Source organism: Podarcis erhardii (genome assembly GCF_964252035.2).
Source record: "Podarcis erhardii genome assembly, chromosome: 6".
NCBI classification, from domain to species: domain Eukaryota; kingdom Metazoa; phylum Chordata; class Lepidosauria; order Squamata; family Lacertidae; genus Podarcis; species Podarcis erhardii.
Genome location: NC_138510.1, coordinates 49,657,602 through 49,677,002, shown reverse-complemented (window position 1 = coordinate 49,677,002; position 19,401 = coordinate 49,657,602). Strand labels below are relative to the sequence as shown.

The 19,401-nt window shown below is 43.0% G+C and overlaps 1 protein-coding gene across 1 annotated transcript; it reads right to left on the bottom strand.

Annotated features, from left to right (window-relative positions):
• Nucleotides 1-7: 7 nt before the first annotated feature.
• On the bottom strand, nt 8-19,181 carry SLC6A17 (solute carrier family 6 member 17). Its single transcript, XM_081866822.1, has 11 exons — nt 18,767-19,181; nt 15,180-15,337; nt 14,174-14,300; nt 13,253-13,434; nt 11,974-12,084; nt 8,288-8,529; nt 7,431-7,623; nt 6,273-6,465; nt 3,813-3,972; nt 3,393-3,555; nt 8-2,522 (listed from the first exon to the last, which is right to left on the bottom strand). Exons 1-11 carry the CDS (start codon nt 19,044-19,046, stop codon nt 2,154-2,156), a joined length of 2,178 nt encoding a protein of 725 aa, XP_081722948.1. The 5' UTR covers nt 19,047-19,181; the 3' UTR covers nt 8-2,153.
• Between the last annotated feature and the right edge of the window lie 220 nt (nt 19,182-19,401).

The following is a 19,401-nucleotide window of genomic DNA, read 5'->3' as shown; positions in this document are numbered from 1 at the left end:
AATTTATTATTTATACCTCACCCATCTGGCTGGGCTTCCCCAGCCACTCTAGGTATGTATTTCAATCTACATTTACATTTAATTTTCATATGGATTTTTTAAAAAGAAATCTGAAAATTAATGTGGAAACATGATAGAACTGGTTTATGAATAAACACATGAAAAGCTGACATGGATGAGAAGTAGACTAATCTGTTCAACCCTACTCCCAAATGCCTGAGCACAGGATTGTAAGCTCAGGCTGTGTTGCAATGAATGCATGGAGATAGTATCTGTGGGTAGCCATTTAAATTGGTTTTCACAGCACGGCTGGTTGGATAAGTCAATTGTCACTGGAACCACCACTGCTATCTGCTGCAAGCATGCGCTTCCAGAGCCAGACATGTCCCCTAACTTAAGGCCACGAAAGAGCTGCTCATGAGACAAGCTGCCCCCATGTTAGCAAGCATGAAAAGATTCTCAGAGTTCCATTTTCCTCATCTTATACTCTTCCAGCAGGAGAAAACAATATAACTTTTGGCCATGGATCTTTCTACAGATCAATGACCGTGACTATATACTCTCAAATCACCTTAACCATAAAGCACTTGAAGCAGCTTCTGCACATTTAGCCATTGGCAGCATAAATATCATATGCAACAGCACAAGAGTCTGTTGCACTTTGACATTTCGGGGGCAGGTTTGTGGCAGCGGTGCCCTTCTGCTGTTCTCCAGCAGGCAAAATGTGCGCTCCCACAGACTCACTGTGCAGAGGGGAGTGCTCAAACTGCAAATGAAGAAAGAGAGAAAAATCTTTAAGAGATTTTTAAAAATTCAGTGGCTTATATGAGCAACATTCTTTTAAAGAATCCCATTGTATGTACTCCCACACAGGAACTGCATGACCTCTTAGTTACTAAAATGAAAATAATAGAAAACTTTTAAGATAGGGTTCAGTCACCAGCTGAATGTGACTAACCAGAGGTTGGATGGAGCTGAATCACTATTCATTAAAAATGTTATCGGCTGCATCCTAGATGACTGTGACACATGCACAGCCACAGTTACAAGAGTAAAAGGCAATGACTGCACCATCTGATGGAAAATGCAACAGACCCAACACACTTAGACTACCTTGAAAGATGTTGCGCACTCTCTTCAGTAAGAACCTTTATTATTATTATTATTACTATTACTATTTTTAAAGGTGCTTTTAATGTCGCAAAACTGACAGCAAAAAGACTCCAGCATGCACTCACAGTGCTTGCAGAGTATGGCTGCTACTGAAAAAGTTTATGTCAGATGGTGTATTTGATAAAATGGCTGAGGTCACAGCCTGCTCAGAGTTATGTAGATATCAGGAGTGACACCACAAATTCCAGAAAATTTACATTGATGGAACAGTTTTCTGATTCTGGCCTATGCACATGGCACATACCTGAATTTGCACCGCTGCGTGAGCAGACGTTTGGTGAAGGAATACTGCAAGTAACATTAGCACGCATACCAATGCAAACTTCACTGAAACAAGATCCCATTGTTCCTTACTGTTTTTGATCCAACATCAGCAATGACGTGGCAGGTATCACATGATGGCATCGCCAGGCATTGTAATGTGCTGCCTACATAAAATAGATCTTGGCCCAGACTTGCAAGAAGTGTTGACCAAGAATGTGCTATTTAGAGATTATTAGAGTGTAAAACCACAGGTGGTCTGGTAGAATCCATACCAAGAGGATTGATCTTCCTTGTGCTATGAACAGTGGTGGTTAAACATACTCAGTGGAATGAGGCATATCTCTTTTCCCAACTAGAGGAACGGGATGGACAAGGAGAGAGATCCAGAAAACATGATGCTCTTTTCTTTGGCTGTTGCCTTAACTTATCCCCCTTTTCCAGGCTCTTATATAGGAGCAATTTGTGTTTTTCAATGCCAATTGGCTAAAAATTTCCTTATGCCCAAAAAAATTTATTGCAATGTCTTATTACTATTATTCACTGAGGAGGGATCTGGCATTTCAGCTGGAGAAGGCCCCTTCCCACGTCTACCCTCTCTTGACATCATCTAGTCCCTGTCTGCTGTAAATTCTGGGAAGGGGTTCTAAAGCAGAGGTTCCTTCTCCTGGACCTCCTCTCCTTTACCCAGCCAACAGAGGGAGGTTGCTGGCTGACGGTCACAGTTCAGATTCGGGAGTGGTAGCCGTAAGGTACCCGCTACTGTAGCGTCCATTGGCAACGCTGCTCATCTCCATTGGGGATGTGCTCCCTGGGCCTAGATAAGAACGATGTGTAGGCATTGGGGAAGGGGTTTCACTGGGTACTTTACTCAAGATGAAACGTGTCTCATCATTGTCTTCTAAGTTTGAGATGTCCTTCATTATACGCCCCTTCTTGTAAGTAACAGAAAGAGCATTGGAACCATCTGACACCAGGTGAAACTGGCGGAGGATGAAGACGACCGGCAGAGGAAGGGTGGCCAGGATGATCAGTGAGACAAGGATGCCCATTGCCCATTTGGGGTAATAGAGATATTTCTCTGCTGCCTGGAAGAGAAGGGAAAACACAGTTGGCAGTTGACATTCGCCAGCCTCGACACAAGTGAGGTCCTTGAAGTGATCAAGTTGCTATTTCTGTGGCACCAAGGCAAGTAAAGTATGCTGCATGTATTCCCATCTCCAAGAGAAGGGCCAGCATGTACTGCAAGGGGAAAATCTTATACATGCAAAGGATTTTTGCCAAAAGGTCTTCCTCACCCCTCTGTTCCCTTTTCTGCATACACACCCTGAAACACCTGCCAAAGGGTTAATCTCTCAAGAGCACACTGCATTAGAACATTTTGCTCTTGCAGGAGGCAACCCCCACTTAAATAAAATGCTAATAAAGAGGCAGTAGCTTCTTATAGTTAAACAAAGCTGGACCAACAATTTTACTGCAGAACAAATAAATGTTTACATGAATGTTCAGGTTCCATACCTTGAAATACTGCTCTCCTTAACCTTGGACTACCCTAAAAAGCAAGGGAGCATTTGCAACACTGGGATTTCAACCGCTGTCACTCTACATGGCTAAGATAGCCTCTCACTCCCAATTCCTTGGAAGGGTGATCAGAAATCCATGCCAGCTCTGTCTGGAATCATCTCCAGCAGGATAATGGCTAGTTGGGTTTTATGGTGTATCTGCAACCTCTGGGGCCACAGCTCTGGAAGCAGGAGGAAATGCAAGGTACTCTGGTATAAGGATGATGCCTCTCTGTCCTCCAGGTGGATGCTGGCCTAACAATTGCACAAATGATCACAGCCATTTGCAGCGAGGACCCTGTGGCTTCACTGTATAGTATGTGGGTTGGTTGCCAATTGGTACACAGCCTGTGGATTTGTAGCCTTTGGGGGATGCACTTTTATTTGTCAACTCACCTCTTCTCGGATCCAGGCATTATAACCTGGAGGACTGACAGCTAGCTGGATCACACTGGCTGTCATCAGGCCAGCCATGCAAATGGGCGAGATGTACTTCCATGTGTAGAAGTAAAACCGGTAAGGGCGGAAACCCAGCATCTCTGTTAATTCTTGCATGAATCTAGGAAGAAGAAAGGAAGAAAGCAAACAGATGTTGAAGCACAAGGTTCCTTGCTCTTTAATTCCCCTTGATTTGGATGGGAACTCTGGTGGGGCCAGAAGTCCAAAGAAGCATCAAGAAGCCTGAGTGCTTCAAGAACAATGAAATCCATGTAGTGGTAGGTAAGAGGGGCAAAGCATTCAAAGCCAAATGCTTAGAAATTCAGACAAGCCTGTAGGAATATGAACAGGCTAACCCTCCTGGAAATAAATGCTTACTTCTTGGTGCCGTAAATCCAAGCCACTGCAATGTTTTCCAGGATGACTACGAGGGTGAGTGGCAGCGTTGCAGAGTAATCATCAAACATGTTGACAAAGTAGTTGCCTGAGCGTTGCACAAAGATCAGCCCCACGAAGAAAGCAAAAATGCAGCAGCCAACTGTAAAGAGCAGATCACAGTAACCGTCAGCTACACGAGGGCATGCAAAACTGCTGCAGGATCCAAAAGGTAAACCGATAATATTATTTCTACCGAAGAGCAGCAACGTATTACAAGGGCCCCTGGCAGTATCGTGAGATGCGTGTGCATGGTAAAGACTTTAAGGGCAGGAATTAGAGAGAGATTAGAACTCTTCAGATACACAAACAGTGCATCAATATGTTAGAGCTGTTCAAACGGACAAAAAGTGCTTCAGGGTATATCTGTGACAAGCGCTCTAATTCGACAGAGGAAAGTTTGAGGCTGTACTAGATATTCTGGGAAAGTGTTTGCTCACTGAGATGTAGGGAAACATCTTCTCTTCATTAAGTGTTATTGAGGCTGTGAAGTCCAGCACATTAAATGTCCCAAATTCATGTCTACCTGTGCAGTACTAACTAGATCCCAAGTTCCTTATATTTGCAGAATTGTTGCAAAAATTATTATAACTTAACTTCCTCTTGAAGAGTCACCCATTTCTTGATTCACTTGACGAAAGCACCCTTTTCCCAATTTCCAGGCCAGGATGAACTGGATTTGGATGTTAGTAACCCAGGTCACTCTGACCTTTGCAGTCTAATGCCCTCTTTGAATCTTACAAAACATCTTTCACATCACCTCTGGTCATAATAGTACCCACATGTCAGTTCTCCAACACGACTTATTCAATTCACTTCACCATAGGAGTCTGAATATATATTGAGGTGCATGGAAAAAATGATCCTGTGCTGAAGATATAATAGAGCTGTAATGATGAGATTCCTGATTTTTCAGACTGAGCCAACTTCAAAAAATTATGCATTTGTTGCCCCTGTTTGTCCTATATCATGGAGTTGGGTCAGTGAGCTTCAAGTTGGTATGTCTGTTGCTCTATGGCTATAATATCACTCCTGCAGAAAAAGTAACTCCAAAGCCAGTTTCAGACATGACAAAATGTCTTACCTACAAGGCCACATATCCTGCATGTAGCTTGCTGATAAATGAATGCACATCAACTTTGTTAATGTGCATATGCCTGACAGAAGTAGGCCACCATTGGCGCCTCCTGTACTTGGTACTCATGACACGTGTGTGGCAAGGTATATGTGGGATTCACTCAACTTTTCACATGTGCCTTCTATGCAAGAAATTTTATCCTAAATGTAGAAGCCCCAACTGGCCACTATAGGGAAACAGAGTTAAGGCAAGAACAACATTTGGTTTCAGTGAATTTTAAGTACTTGATTTCACTATTTAAAAGTTTAAGGTTGCAATCTTAGACACACTTCTTTGAGATTAAGCTCCATTGAACACTGTGTGGCTTATTTCTAAGCAAACATTCATAGGAGTGCCCTATAAATTGCTCTTAAACTTTTAATATGCAATATAATCTTTAGAGAAATGTAAAACAAAATCTGCTACATACAAATCTGCAAGTATCTAGGCAGGTAGACATGTAGAGATCACAGAAGGTACTATAAACCTCAGAAACACCCCCTTAACTTAACTTTACTGAGCTTATCAGCAATGACAGATCCTGACTGCAAGGCTCACATCAGGCTTCAGATGTGGATGCTTTGAATGATGAGTTTAAATGCTGGTTTTTGCTTTTGTCACTGCAATGGAATTTGTTACCAGTGCTTCATATCCTGGGTTGCTTAATTGGGTTTTTACATAGCTTGCTAATTTGGACATGTGCATTGAATTGATTCTACCAGAGTTTGGCATGCAATGAAGTGTTCAATTCATAACCCGAGGCACATTTGGGCTACAATCCATTTAAACCACTGTGATTTACTTTGAAGTAACCAAAGCATTCTTGGATTGCACAGTGAATATGCTACTAGCAGCCATTTGGATCAGCTTTGTAGTGGTATGATAAATGTGGGGGTTTGATGAAATAATCACAAAATCATTTTGCAACTTTCCAAACTCAGCCCAGATCTACTCACCCATAAACCCTCCACAATTTGGTCTTATGAAATGACCCAAAATCATCAGTTCCCCAGATACTGCCACATTATCACAGTGTGTGAGCTTCCCAACGTTGACAGGCACCCCTTAACCCCCAAATCCCTTTTTGGGGATAGCAAACATATTTCAGCAATAGAAATATTGGTTCAGCTCTGATGTTATGCCATAACTTTTAAGAATTACAATTTTATCCCATCCAGCAACGTATTTTGTAGCACAAGTCGTGGCCAGAACTAAATGATGTCATTGCATGCACAACAATGCTACTCTGTGAATGGTTTCTTGAGTTTCCCCAAGAGAGAACTTACCTGTTAATGCTTCCTTGCGCACTTTGAACATGTCAATGATGGGTGTGGTGATGCCAGCCATGGTCCCAATCATGCTCCCCAAACCCAGGTTTATCAGCATCAAGAAGAACATCACTGACCAGAAAGGAGAAGCTGGAAAGTGGGTCATTGCTTCTGTGAAAGCTATGAATGCAAGGCCAGTTCCCTGCACTGACTGTACACAGCCAAAAGAAGATGCTTGTGTTACTCTGGGCAGAAGATTACATCATAAAAGCAGGTGTGCATGTATTCATGTAAATAGATTTCTATCTGTAAAATCACAGGCTCTCAGAACCAAACAGCCAAACCATTGTGGGTATAAGGAAAATGATGCATAATGCATACAAATGATTGCACAAGCATCTGTTTCACTACATATGTACATGTTCTGAGAAGTCATGGAAAGTTGTGACTTTTCAATGCATGTATCCCATAGAAATCACATGATGTATTCATTTCTCAGTTTCACCTCCCTCAGTAATCTCAGGAAGACAGGAGTTTTTCTTAAACCAAGTCAGACCAATGGTCCATCTAGCTCAGCATCGTCTATACAGATGCTCTTGAGGTTTTCAGACAAGGGACACTCCCACCCCCACCTGGAGATGCTGGGGAATAAACTTGGGAACTTCAGTATATGAAACATAGGTTATTCATAGCACCCAAACACATCTGTTCCATAACACTGTTATAGTCGGCCACCTCTCACAAACTCAATTCTTGCAATGATTTTGACATACTTCGGTTCCTTATTCCTTATGTCAGTGAAGTCTTCATCAGCACATGGTAAGAACTGCAACCAAGAGTGATCTTAAACAGAAATCACAAGCTTTCAGCCTTAGCCTTCTCTCTAATATGCTAATTTTCTATATGCAAGGTGTTAATTTTCTATATGCAATGAGAGGTGGTTGTTTTTTAACAAGAAAATGGGGTGCGTATGAGCATGAGATCCCCCACTTGCACCATGCAGAAGTGGTACAATCCCAAGAGAGCTCTACCATGTGCTCTTCCCAAGCAAGTTGACTCGCTCTGAGACTTCAGTGATGTACAAGAGCGGAACCAGCATCTAGGGTCGAAAATGACCATGAAAAGCAAGCCCAGCTAGAAATATACTGTGAAAAGCAAGTCTGGCTATAAACATACCTTGTTAAGCTCATCTTCCAGTAGACAAGGATCCAGGCCCAGCTTATCAAAATGATCCTTCTTCACCGTCTTTATCACACCATACATCTCGGTGTAGTCTTTGGCCGTGAGATGGGAGAAGTTCACTTGGGGTGGGATGAGTGCATGGCTGAGGACATTGGTATTCAGATAACCCAGAATCTTCTCAGCATTCCTATGGAGAGGAAGCTAAAGGTCATTACAGAGCCATTGCCTGGCCTTGTTCACCTTGTTCTGGGTGAAGGGCATCTTCTTCCAGCAAAACAGGCAAAATGAACCCCAGCAGTTGATGGGAGCCAGCGTGGTGCAGTGGTTAATCAAGAATGTCAGACTAGGACCAGGAGGACCAGGGTTTTGGTTTCCACTCAGCCATGAAGTTCACTGGGTGAGTCAGTCACAGTCTCTGAGCTAAACCTACCTAACAAGGTTGTCGTGAGGATAAAATGGAGGGAAGAAAATTGTGAAGGAATGAGCTGAATAAATACTGAATAATAATGAATGAATGAATGAATGAAGTGGCAGGATTTAGTCCAGTTACTTCACAGCACATTCTGCAAAAATAATAAGATGAAAAGCTGCTTTCCTATTCCAGAGAGCACTCTAGGTTGCCACCTGGCCAGAAGGAAACCACCGTTGCTGGCTATCAAAGCTTCAGGCCAGAACAGAATTGCACCAGCTGCACTGGATGCTTTTTTAAAAGTAACTATAAGGTACCCTGAAAAATAGCTGCTGTGGTTGTGCCCTCTAGAGAAGCCTTTTGGGGAGAGAGAAAGGGAGAGGGAGGGAGGGAGGGAGGGAGGGAGGGAGGGAGGGAGGGAGGGACTGGAATGAGTACTTACTCAACCACACACTTTTCATTCATGACATTGGCTTTGAAGCCCAGCACAGCAAAGACTACCAGTGTGGCCAAAATGGAGGTGAAGAAGTTGATGAAGGAGACCAAGGCTGCATCGAAGTGGCAGTTATTGTCCTGCTTGTTGTAACTGGAAAACGCAATAACTCCGCCAAAGCCCAGTCCAAGGGCAAAGAAGACCTGAGTGGCTGCTTCCCGCCACACCTGGAGATCCAACATTTTATCTAGCTGTAAGGAGAGATGAGAGGGAAGCCAAGTCATCCATCCTGCATCAGAGATGCTCGGCTTGATACACATATGGCACATTTATATTTAAATGTATAACATTGGCAGCTGAGAACAGCACACCATTGCCTGGGTATCTGTTCTTTGTGCATATGCTAGAGAGAGCTCTCTATCTTTCTCCTCTGTTGACTCAATTATTGATGCCTAAGGGCACAATAGAAAGGGAATCAGGTCCCATGGAAATAAATGGATCTCAGATGCAGAACTGTGAATGCCCTATTCTTCATTGCATTTTAGATTTTTTACTGCCTGTGCACTTTGTGGGCTTACCCAGCTAGGTATGGAATATCATTCCCTGAAAAAAATGTCACGATCTTTTAAAAGAGAAAAGCAAAACAAAAACAAAAAACACTAGCCCTTATGATTCCTATGGAAGAAAGCTTGAAAACACAGGTAGTGTCCAAATGAAAGTTGAGGGAAAAAACCTCAGTGTTTCAAAATGACCCCTGCCAGTTAGAATTAGCCCCCACCCCTTTATCAAGAAAAGCTTGATTAACCTTATTGATTATGGATTGCTGCTTAAAGAATGCACTTAATAGACTGCACAGGACAGTCACATTTATGCTAGCAAGCTATGCAAATGCTCTCTGCAAACTAATGTACTAGCAAACTATTAAGCACTTTACTCCTTTTCAGTCCACCATGGTTTGTGGCATGGAAAGTGAGCCCTACCAAATTAGAATCATAGAATCATAGGGTCATCTAGTCGAACCCCTGCAATGCAGGAATCTCAGCTAAAGCATCCATTGCATGCTGATTGTGTGTAGTGTGATACCGGTGGGACCTTCTGCTGCCAAGAATCTGGACAAACCTGATGGAGATGCCATTTACAGATGGGGCGTGCACGGTATTGCAAATGGAAGGTGTGTGGCTGCTAATCATTCTACCTACAATGAGAACTTGGACACTGGGGCTTGTATTTTAGAATATCTTATTCAAAATTAATCAGGATTAATGCCAGCTTCATAATTTCAATCACCTACTTCTTTGTTTAATGAATTAATTAAGCAGCTAATGAGTCGATCCATTTTGCAGCTGTCCTTTGACAAATCTGGTTAATTTGGTACAATTCTGACCGAAGCAGGAAGAATACTGAAACAGACCTGGACTGGCACGCCCAAAGCAATTAATCTTCAGCATTTCAGTTTCAGAGAGAGTAGCACCATTGACTAAAAAAGCAACACCAACACCTACACCTACACCTACGTAAAATTTGCTCTGCTCTGGTGCCATCCAGGCAGGGCCACAGAGGCATCAGTTTAACATAGGGCATGGATTGTGATGATCACCAGAGACATAGGATTCTTGCTAGCTATAGTTACAGATAGGTAGCCGTGTTGGTCTGCCATGGTCAAAACAAAATAAAAAAATTCCTTCCAGTAGCACCTTAAAGACCAACTGAGTTAGTTCTAGGTATGAGCTTTCGTGTGCATGCATACTTCTTCAGATACACTGAAACAGAAGTCACCGGACCTTTCTATATAGTGAGAAGTTGGGGAGGGGTATTACTCAGAAGGGTGGTGGGAATGGGTGATTGGCAGATAGCTGCGATGAGCCTGTTGACGACTCTTAACGACTGCAATAGGTCTAACAGGAAAAAGCAAGGGGTGAGAAGGTGAAAAATGGCTTTGTCATGTATAATGAGATAAGAATCCAATGTCTTTGTTCAAACCAGGTCTCTCCATAGTTTTAAGTTTGGTGATAAGTTGCAATTCAGCAGCTTCTCTTTCCAGTCTATTTCTGAAATTCCTTTGTAATAGAACAGCTACTTTGAGATCTTGTATAGAATGTCCTGGGAGATTGAAGTGTTCTCCTACTGGTTTCTCTGTCTTGTGGATCAGCGGCACAGCAATGGGCACCCGCATGGCCCCACAGTATGCCAACATCTTCATGGCGGATTTAGAACAACGTTTCCTAAACTCCTACCCACTCAAACCTCTCTTGTACCTGCGATACATTGATGATATTTTTATCATCTGGACACATGGTCAACAGACCCTGGACACCTTCCACCAGAAATTCAATGATTTTCACCCCACCATCAACCTAACAATGAATCAATCTATGCAAGAAATACATTTTTTGGACACTACTATAAAAATACAGGATGGGCGCATAGACACCACCTTATACCGTAAACCAACTGACCGACAAACATATCTACATGCCTCTAGCTACCATCCCAAACATACCAAACAGTCCATTGTATATAGCCAGGCACTACGTTACAGCCGCATCTGCTCCAATTCTACAGACAGAGACTCTCACCTAAGAGATCTACAGCAAACCTTTTTAGAACTAAAATACCCAGCAGATGAAGTTAGACAACAGATCAACAGAGCCAGACTGATACCCAGAGAGAACTTGCTGCAAGACAGACCCAAAAAAGAAAATAACAGAACACCTCTAGTCATCACATACAGCTCCCAAGTTAAAACAGTACAACGCATCATCAGAGATCTACAACCTCTCCTGGACAATGACAGTTCTCTTTCTCAAGCTCTGGGAGGAAGACCTTTCATTGCCTACAGACAGCCCCCCAATCTTAAACAACTCCTAACCCACAATAATACTATAACCAGACTTAACACGGACACTGGCACCAGAGCCTGCAATAAACCCAGATGCCAACTTTGCTGCCACATACACCCGGACAACACCATTACTGGCCCCAACAACATCACACATACCATCTCGGGACTATTTAATTGCTCATCGTCTAACATTGTGTATGCCATCAAATGCCAACAGTGTCCTTCAGCTCTCTATATTGGACAAACAGGCCAAACCTTACGCCAAAGAATAAACGGACATAAATCCGACATCAGGAACCACAAGACAGAGAAACCAGTAGGAGAACACTTCAATCTCCCAGGACATTCTATACAAGATCTCAAAGTAGCTGTTCTATTACAAAGGAATTTCAGAAATAGACTGGAAAGAGAAGCTGCTGAATTGCAACTTATCACCAAACTTAAAACTATGGAGAGACCTGGTTTGAACAAAGACATTGGATTCTTATCTCATTATACATGACAAAGCCATTTTTCACCTTCTCACCCCTTGCTTTTTCCTGTTAGACCTATTGCAGTCGTTAAGAGTCGTCAACAGGCTCATCGCAGCTATCTGCCAATCACCCATTCCCACCACCCTTCTGAGTAATACCCCTCCCCACCTTCTCACTATATAGAAAGGTCCGGTGACTTCTGTTTCAGTGTATCTGAAGAAGTGTGCATGCACACGAAAGCTCATACCTAGAACTAACTCAGTTGGTCTTTAAGGTGCTACTGGAAGGAATTTTTTTATTTTGTTTTGCTAGCTATAGTTCCCAGTAAGAGACATTTCTCTGACTGGTCTAAAGGCACATGGTGAGTGTGGTGGGCTTACCTTGGGAGTGAGCATGTGCAGAATCCCATCTATCGCCCCCCTCAAGAGCAATCCCCGGACCAGGAAACAGATCAGTACCACGTAAGGAAAAAGGGAGCTGAAATACATCACCTGAGTGGGAGAGGGAGAGAAAGTGGGAGATCCTACTTTATATAATCTAGCAGTAGACTGTATATAAAGGAAGTCTTAAGGATGAACAATAAGCCCAAATCTACCCTACTGGAAACTTCTGTCAGTATTTTTCTTTCTACAAAGCATTTTGGGAACTGTAGTTTGGTGAGATACCGTATTGGCCTGAATATAAGCTGCACTTTTTGCCCAAATTCTAACCGTGAAAAGTTAAAGTGTGGCTTATATTCGCGACCATACGGTATGCAGCTAGGAGCGCAGGGCAAACGGCGCCAGGAGCGTGGTGAAGTGGCGCCTGCCCCATGCGTAGTTCCCCATCCTCTCCCCCAAGACTGGGAAGGGAGAGAGCAAGGAAGGAAGGGGAAAGGCCGCTGACAACGCAACACAGCCCCCCCCCCAGTATGCAGCCAGGAGCAGTGAGGAAGGGAGCTGCTTATATTTGGGTATTTTTTCTTTTTATTACCCCCCCCCCCCAATTTTAAAAGAGTGGCTTATATTCAGGCCAATGTGGTACTTTGATGAATTCACTGTTAGAGATCCTGAGCCCTCTCCCCAAACAGAACTACAGTTCCTGTGGTTCTCCATGGGGAAATAAGTGACTGCTAACTGGTTTGATGTGGATATGCCCTAAGATAGGTAAGCTGAACAGCTGTATCCCAAAAGAGAGGAAGCTGTGCCTGTGATTGCTATCGGGTACTGCTGACTTCATTCAACTATGGGCTCTCTCACATGTTATTCTTACTTTCAGGTGGCTGCTCTGAGGCACAGGCCAAGCAAAATGGAGCAAGCCCTCCTGGACCAAGTGGTTGGGAAGGAAAAAGTGTTCACGCCTTCCTTTTTCTTAGCTTCTTATTCCATTATGGTTACCTGGGCCCCATGAACCATTCAGGATGTGTGGAAGCTGCTGAACGCTTTGTTCCTGGCTGCAAGATTGTGTCTCTGGGATGGGGAAGCTGCGGCCCTCCAGACATTGTCAGCCCCAGCCAACATGGCCTATGGGCAGGGATAATGGGAGTTGTAGTCCAGCACCATCTGGAGAGCCACAGGTGTCCCATCCCTGGATCCACCACTTTATATCCACCACTGGATCCACCTGTTGTAGGTTCTGGCAATCTCTGTTCTGCTTTGGGCTGCCACCATCAACACTTACCTTTCCTGAAGACTGAATTCCTTTGATCATGGCCAAGCCTACAATGCTCCAAGCAGCCAGGAGGCATAAAGTCATTCTCCAGTTAAGCCCACCACTCTCATTAATGGAGTTGGAGATGTCCAGGGCATCCCGGTACCAGAAGTAAGTAGTAGCAGAGCTTTTGTCGCATTCTGGTTCCACGGCTGAAAAGGGGGGAAAGCTATGGAGTTTTTTTTTACATGCTTTGAATTCTCATTTAGAAGTCACCTGTGCCACAGCACCTGTGCCACAGCAAGCAAGACAGCATTTAAAGGCTAAGTAGAAGAGACAAGCCTTCATAGGGCACTTCAGGAAGGATGCCGAAGTTCACATTAGGAGAAAGAAAAAAGAATCAAAGATCTTGCCACTGAAACTAAAAGTTAAATAAATGGGGCAATTTACACCCACTATAAAAGATTTATATATATTCTGGGATATGTTCACATTCTATTAAATGCTCCATTAACCTCCAGAGTGTCTCTATAGCACTCTTTGGAAAATATCCATTTCCTGCCAACCAATGCCCAAATGCAATTCCCACACCCTATCAGCTGGAAACAAACCTGAACTATTGTTAAGTTGTTGACTGGAAGGTCGTTCTCTGCCACTACTCTCAATACCCCTAGAGAAAGTAATGTTGAATTACCTAACTATAGTAACTGCAGAGTACAGGGCAAATGAAGACTTATTTCTCCTTGGGACTCACAATGATGGAAAAGGATAAATGAATGCATCCACCCATCTGTGCTGTGTGGTATCAGCCAACACTGATTACTACTGCAACAATTATCACATTTGAATTATAAGATTAGAAGTCACAGAGCTGAATGCTGTTTATCACCTGAAGAAGTGTGCCTCATTTCCCTTCTACCACATGCAAAGCAGTAAAGAGAAAGGACTCACTTGCCACTGTGCCATTCCTTATGATGGGGCACTCGCTCCAAGGCAGCGGGTACTGGAAGGATTTAAAAAAGTAAAAGATGCTCCATCCTATGATCACATTGTAGTAGAGCCCAACAAACAAGCAGACCTGGAAACAGAAGAATGAAAATGTTTGGATCCTGGACAGCAAAATGTATTTCCAAACAAAGTGATACTAAAATGAATGGTGGAGAATGGAACATTGAAATGCACCGGGTTATATCCAATGCTATGCAATGGGACTTCTCTTTCCTCTTGTCTCCCCATGCATTCTCAAAATCTGCTCTGCCCTGTGATGTGGGCATGTCCAGTGATTGTTTCCCTTAAAATTGCCAGATATCAAGGAAGCAGTGTTGCTCTCGCACAGGTGATCCAGGGCCACATCAATCAAGGGGCTTTGGTTGTCATCCCAGCAGTTTATATAAGATGCTGAGTGGCACAATGGTGCTTAGGGGGCATGAGTGAGTTGTGGCACTAAAGCTTGAGTTCCAGTATCAATCCCAGAGGGAAAATGGTCTTTTTGCTAGCACCCACCTGCCCATCACTTGACCCTCAGGGCTCATCAGGACTAAACTACAAAGAGGTGCCCATCACTTGACCCTCTGCAGAGTGAATCATCAGGACTAGACTACAAAGAGGTTTATTTTGACAGGTGTGAACAGTGGATCAGTTAGGGCACATTCTTGAAGGGCACATCCTAGTTCAGATATATATAGGATCATGTGGGGAAATCAAAGGAAATCAGAACTTGATGGTAAATGTCTGATCCTGTTCCATAGTTGGGGGAAAGAACTATTCAAGGCATCAGTCTTGAGCTTCTAACCAACCACCTTCACAGGCTGGTATCTTCTAATTATATTCTGCAATAACTAAGCCCTCTTTACAGTGGGAAATGGGTCTATTATGCACATGTCTGCTAGACAGTACATATGGAAGATCATCCACACAACTGTCCCAAAGCCACCACAAGCCTTCTGCAAGCACTTACAAGGCAGCTGGCAAATCCAATGCCCCCCAACCGAGGGCAGACGTAATTCCACACTCCTATACTGCCCCGGCGGATCCTCTGCCCAACAGCCAACTCCAGAAAGAAGAGAGGGATGCCGATGAGGATGAGCAATACAAGATATGGAACCAGATAGGCACCTGACAGGAAAGAAAAAGGTCATTAGAGATGCCTTTGATCACACAGGTCCCAGCATGAGAAGGTGACCATGACTGCTCCTAGGAGACAATCACTTCTTACTTGTATGGTCCATCCAACTCTCATCAGCTCCAGTTAGCATTTGTCTCTAAACATTATTTGAAGCAAGTCTCCTAATTTAAAATGGTGCTGTGACAATAGAGGGAGAGGTTAATACAACTACAACACACAGGATCACTTTAACACTCCATATATAAATGTATATACAGTGTGGTTATTTTCTGCCTTCACAATGGCTGTTCCAGTGCCAGCTATGCAATTAAAGAGAACAATTCCTGGAAGGGCTAGATGAAAATGCTTCATAAAGGACTGTACTTAAATAGCAGGGCTATATATCTCTGGCTAGTTGAAGAGAGTACGAAACAAATGGGCAGTCTGAGAAATATAAACAGTTGGCCAGAGAGGCCAAAAACTCTCATGCTGGAAATCTGAGCTGTTGACCAAAAACTCAAAGCAAAAAAATATCAATATTCCTGGCACGTTTATAATTCTAATAAGACAGGAAAGCTGTGTAGGCAGGATTTTGATCCTGCTTCATATTCAGGGTAGTCAGATAAGCAGGCTGGAAACGATTAAGTGCACCCAGCACAACATCACCGAGTTAATTCTTGACACAACTCACAGCTTCTCAAAAAGATATAAAAATCCTTCACACAACTGGGTCAGCTCCTGACAAGAATCCACTGGAAGACTCTGATCAAAGCAAATGACAACCAGGTTTCTTTTTTCCCCTTTAGAAAAAGGTCTTAGGTACAATGAATTTATTTTTATTTCTATTATTATTATTATTATTATTATTATTATCATATCTCACCTTTCCTCCTGAAGCATTTCAGGGTTCTGAAAGCAACCACTATTAGCAAAAGCTACTGTAAACTCAAACTCAGTACTCTACATAAAACTCCTCCACGACACTATTTAAAATAATTTCCAGCAGGGCTCATAATAAATATTAATAAATGTGAAAAAGACCACAAAACAGAATAAAGAAAACCAACCATTTCACAGTTACAGATAGGTAGCCGTGTTGGTCTGCCATAGTCAAAACAAAACAACTACTGGAAGGAATTTGTTTTGTTTCAACCATTTCACAGCATACCAAGAAACAGAAACTGTGGAGACCAAGAGCAAACAGGTAAGGGTGTGTTTTTTTTAGCAGAAAACCACTGCAGGGCCTTGATCTGGATGACATTCTGGATCAGGGCCGCTTTTATTTTAAAGAAAAAGCAGCCAGACTGAAGACTCTTATTTAAACATGCAACTTCACATCTCATGTAATTTAGACAGCAGAAGAAGTGAGTGATTGGCTTCGTCTCCGTGGTGCTTTCTGTCAGAGGGCAAAGCCCTTTCTCTACCCTGCTGCCTTCAGGCATTATGACGAACACTACTCCATTGCTAGTACCGCCAGTCCAGTCAGCTTCTCTCTGGGAAATGGCGAGGTGCCATCTTGCCCTTTGCCTAAGGCAGCAAAATATATCGGGCCAGTCCTGGTCAGAGACAGCATGGCTGCTCTCCAACCAAGTTAGGTCAGAGGAACCAGTAAGGGCCTGGCTGGTTCTATGTAACTGTTGACTGGTTTGGTTCGTTACCCTAAGCAGCCACCTCAGCTCCCTTGCCTCAAACTTCTTTTCTGCCTAGTCTGAGGCCTCTTGACCCAGTCATCTGCTTCTAGTCCTTGTCTACCTCCTTCCCTGGAGCCTGGAACTGCCTTGTCTTTGATTACATCATTGCCTCTGACTCTGGTGACCCCAATAGGCAATGGCTTTCAAAATTCCATCTACACTAGCAAAGCAATGCACTCCAGTTCCAAAGACAGACAAGTCAGTTGACAGAGAAACTCAGGTGCTTCCTACACATTTAGGGCACACAGTAGCCATCAGTACACATAATGGGAAAACCAGGTTTTGTAACAAGATTACAGGTACAATTAGAGGATTCCCATTTGCAACCCTAACCTGGGTGTTCAGTTTCAAAAAAGCGTTCAACCCATGCAGCAGCATTCTGTAAGTTCTTGAGCACACAATGTTCCAAAGAATTGGCCCAATACCACCCTTTTCCTAATGAAAATCTGTTCTCTCTGCTAGACATATGCACACTTTATTACTGAGAAGAAAACAACACACAAATTACTACTTTCACATACAGCAGTATTTTTTAGCAGAAAGAGCTTGCTGAACCAAGAAGCGATACAGACATTATCAACCAAGGAATTGCATTTATCACAAAAGCATCTATCTATCAATAATCCATTCCTGTCGCATTACACACAACTGATACTCAGCCAGCACTTTGCTTCATCCATGGATAATCCAGGAAGCATATGCTTAATAGAAAGCAGGTAAGCCTTCAAGGTGCAACAACCATTCATTTAATGTTCTATTGACCACATTGAAGACTCAGCACTTGATAGGAGGGAAAACACCAGTGGTCACCTCTATCTGTGCAGCCAACCAAAGGGCAATGTGCCTTACACAGTCATCCTTTGCAATTATGCCTTTAATCTGCTTTTCCTGCAACTTGGTGGCTAAAAAAAAAGAAAAAGATTAATGGAATATTATCATCCTGTCACAGAGAGCAAGAATCACACCATGGAAAGCAAATTTGTTAGGAAATAGAGCACAACCTGTAAATCTGAAATAAATTAACAGTGCATAATCAGCTCAACTAGGGCAAATTCAAACAGATAGAAGAGTTGGCTGAGTTCAACTTTGTGAAAATTATTACCAAGCTATAGAGGAATGCCTTTTGTAGCAAGGGCTTGTTTATATATTCACATATTTTGAGATAATAATGCTTCAGTGTGGTTCAGGCATGGATTTGCAGTGCACAATCAGGGAAATACATAGCTGTTTTTTTAAAAAAAGACACAGTCCAAGAATGATGGCAGCCTTTCACCATCACAAATTGTTACCTGAACTCAAGATGACCAGGTAATTAATACTTGCACACTATCACGCAGGAAAGGAGACTTACTTGCTGAGCGTGGTGGAGGAGTAGTCTTGGTTTGTATAGAATAGATAAACTTAGGACGAGTCATAAGATTCAGGATAACAGTTCTTCATTTAACTCTATAATGAGGTGCCTGATCATGCAGACTAGTGACTACAACAATCCATTGAAGGGAAAACCATAGCTTAATGGTTGAGCACATGATTTACCCAGAATTTCCAGGAAGAGCCAGGAAAGGATCCTGTCTGAAACCTAGAGGGTTACTACCAGTCAGCATGGTTAGTACTGTGTACTGTCTGCCTCAGTTTGAAATAGCATCCTATGGCCTTCAAGCCTATGCTCCCTTCCTCTTGTATTATTATATTAGGAAAGCAGAACATGTGTCCATAACAGATGACTTTTATACTACCTTGCTCACTTACCTCCACCATTCTTTTGACACAAATATGGAAAGCGCCAGACATTCCCCAGCCCCACGGAGTAGCCAATCTGAGCCAAAATGTACTGCAGTTTATTGTTCCACGCTGGCCGATCCTCACCAGTGTCATCCACATCCTGCTGCTTGTTCCAATTTTCTCCAGCCACATTTAAGACACTCTGTCTATAGTCCACAGGCTCCTCAAGGGCCAGCAGATCAGCCACTGATTCAGTGACATGCTCAGTACTTTGTTCCTTCTGGGTCACTTTGCTGTGCTTAGGCATTGAGACTGTCTGGCTCAGCCACTCCTATGTAGGAAGGGATTTTGGGGGCGGAGGGAAGCCCAAGATGGAGTGGGTATCTGCTAGGGCAGGTGCAGGTTTTGAAGGTCAGCTCTCAGATGCTCTCAGATCCTGGTCATCTACGAAAGATCTGAAAAACAAAAAACAAATGAATTAAACATTACACTCCTCTGCTTTCTTTGGTGTTGTTGAATATCCAGAGCCATGTGATTTATCAATATGCAAATTCAGAAAGGGTATAGGCTCCAGAAGGCATCTGCCTGAGAATTCAGTTTTCATTTTAAAAGAGCAAACTTCTAGTCCTCAAGGCTTGAAAGTGTGCAAGCAATGCCCAGTG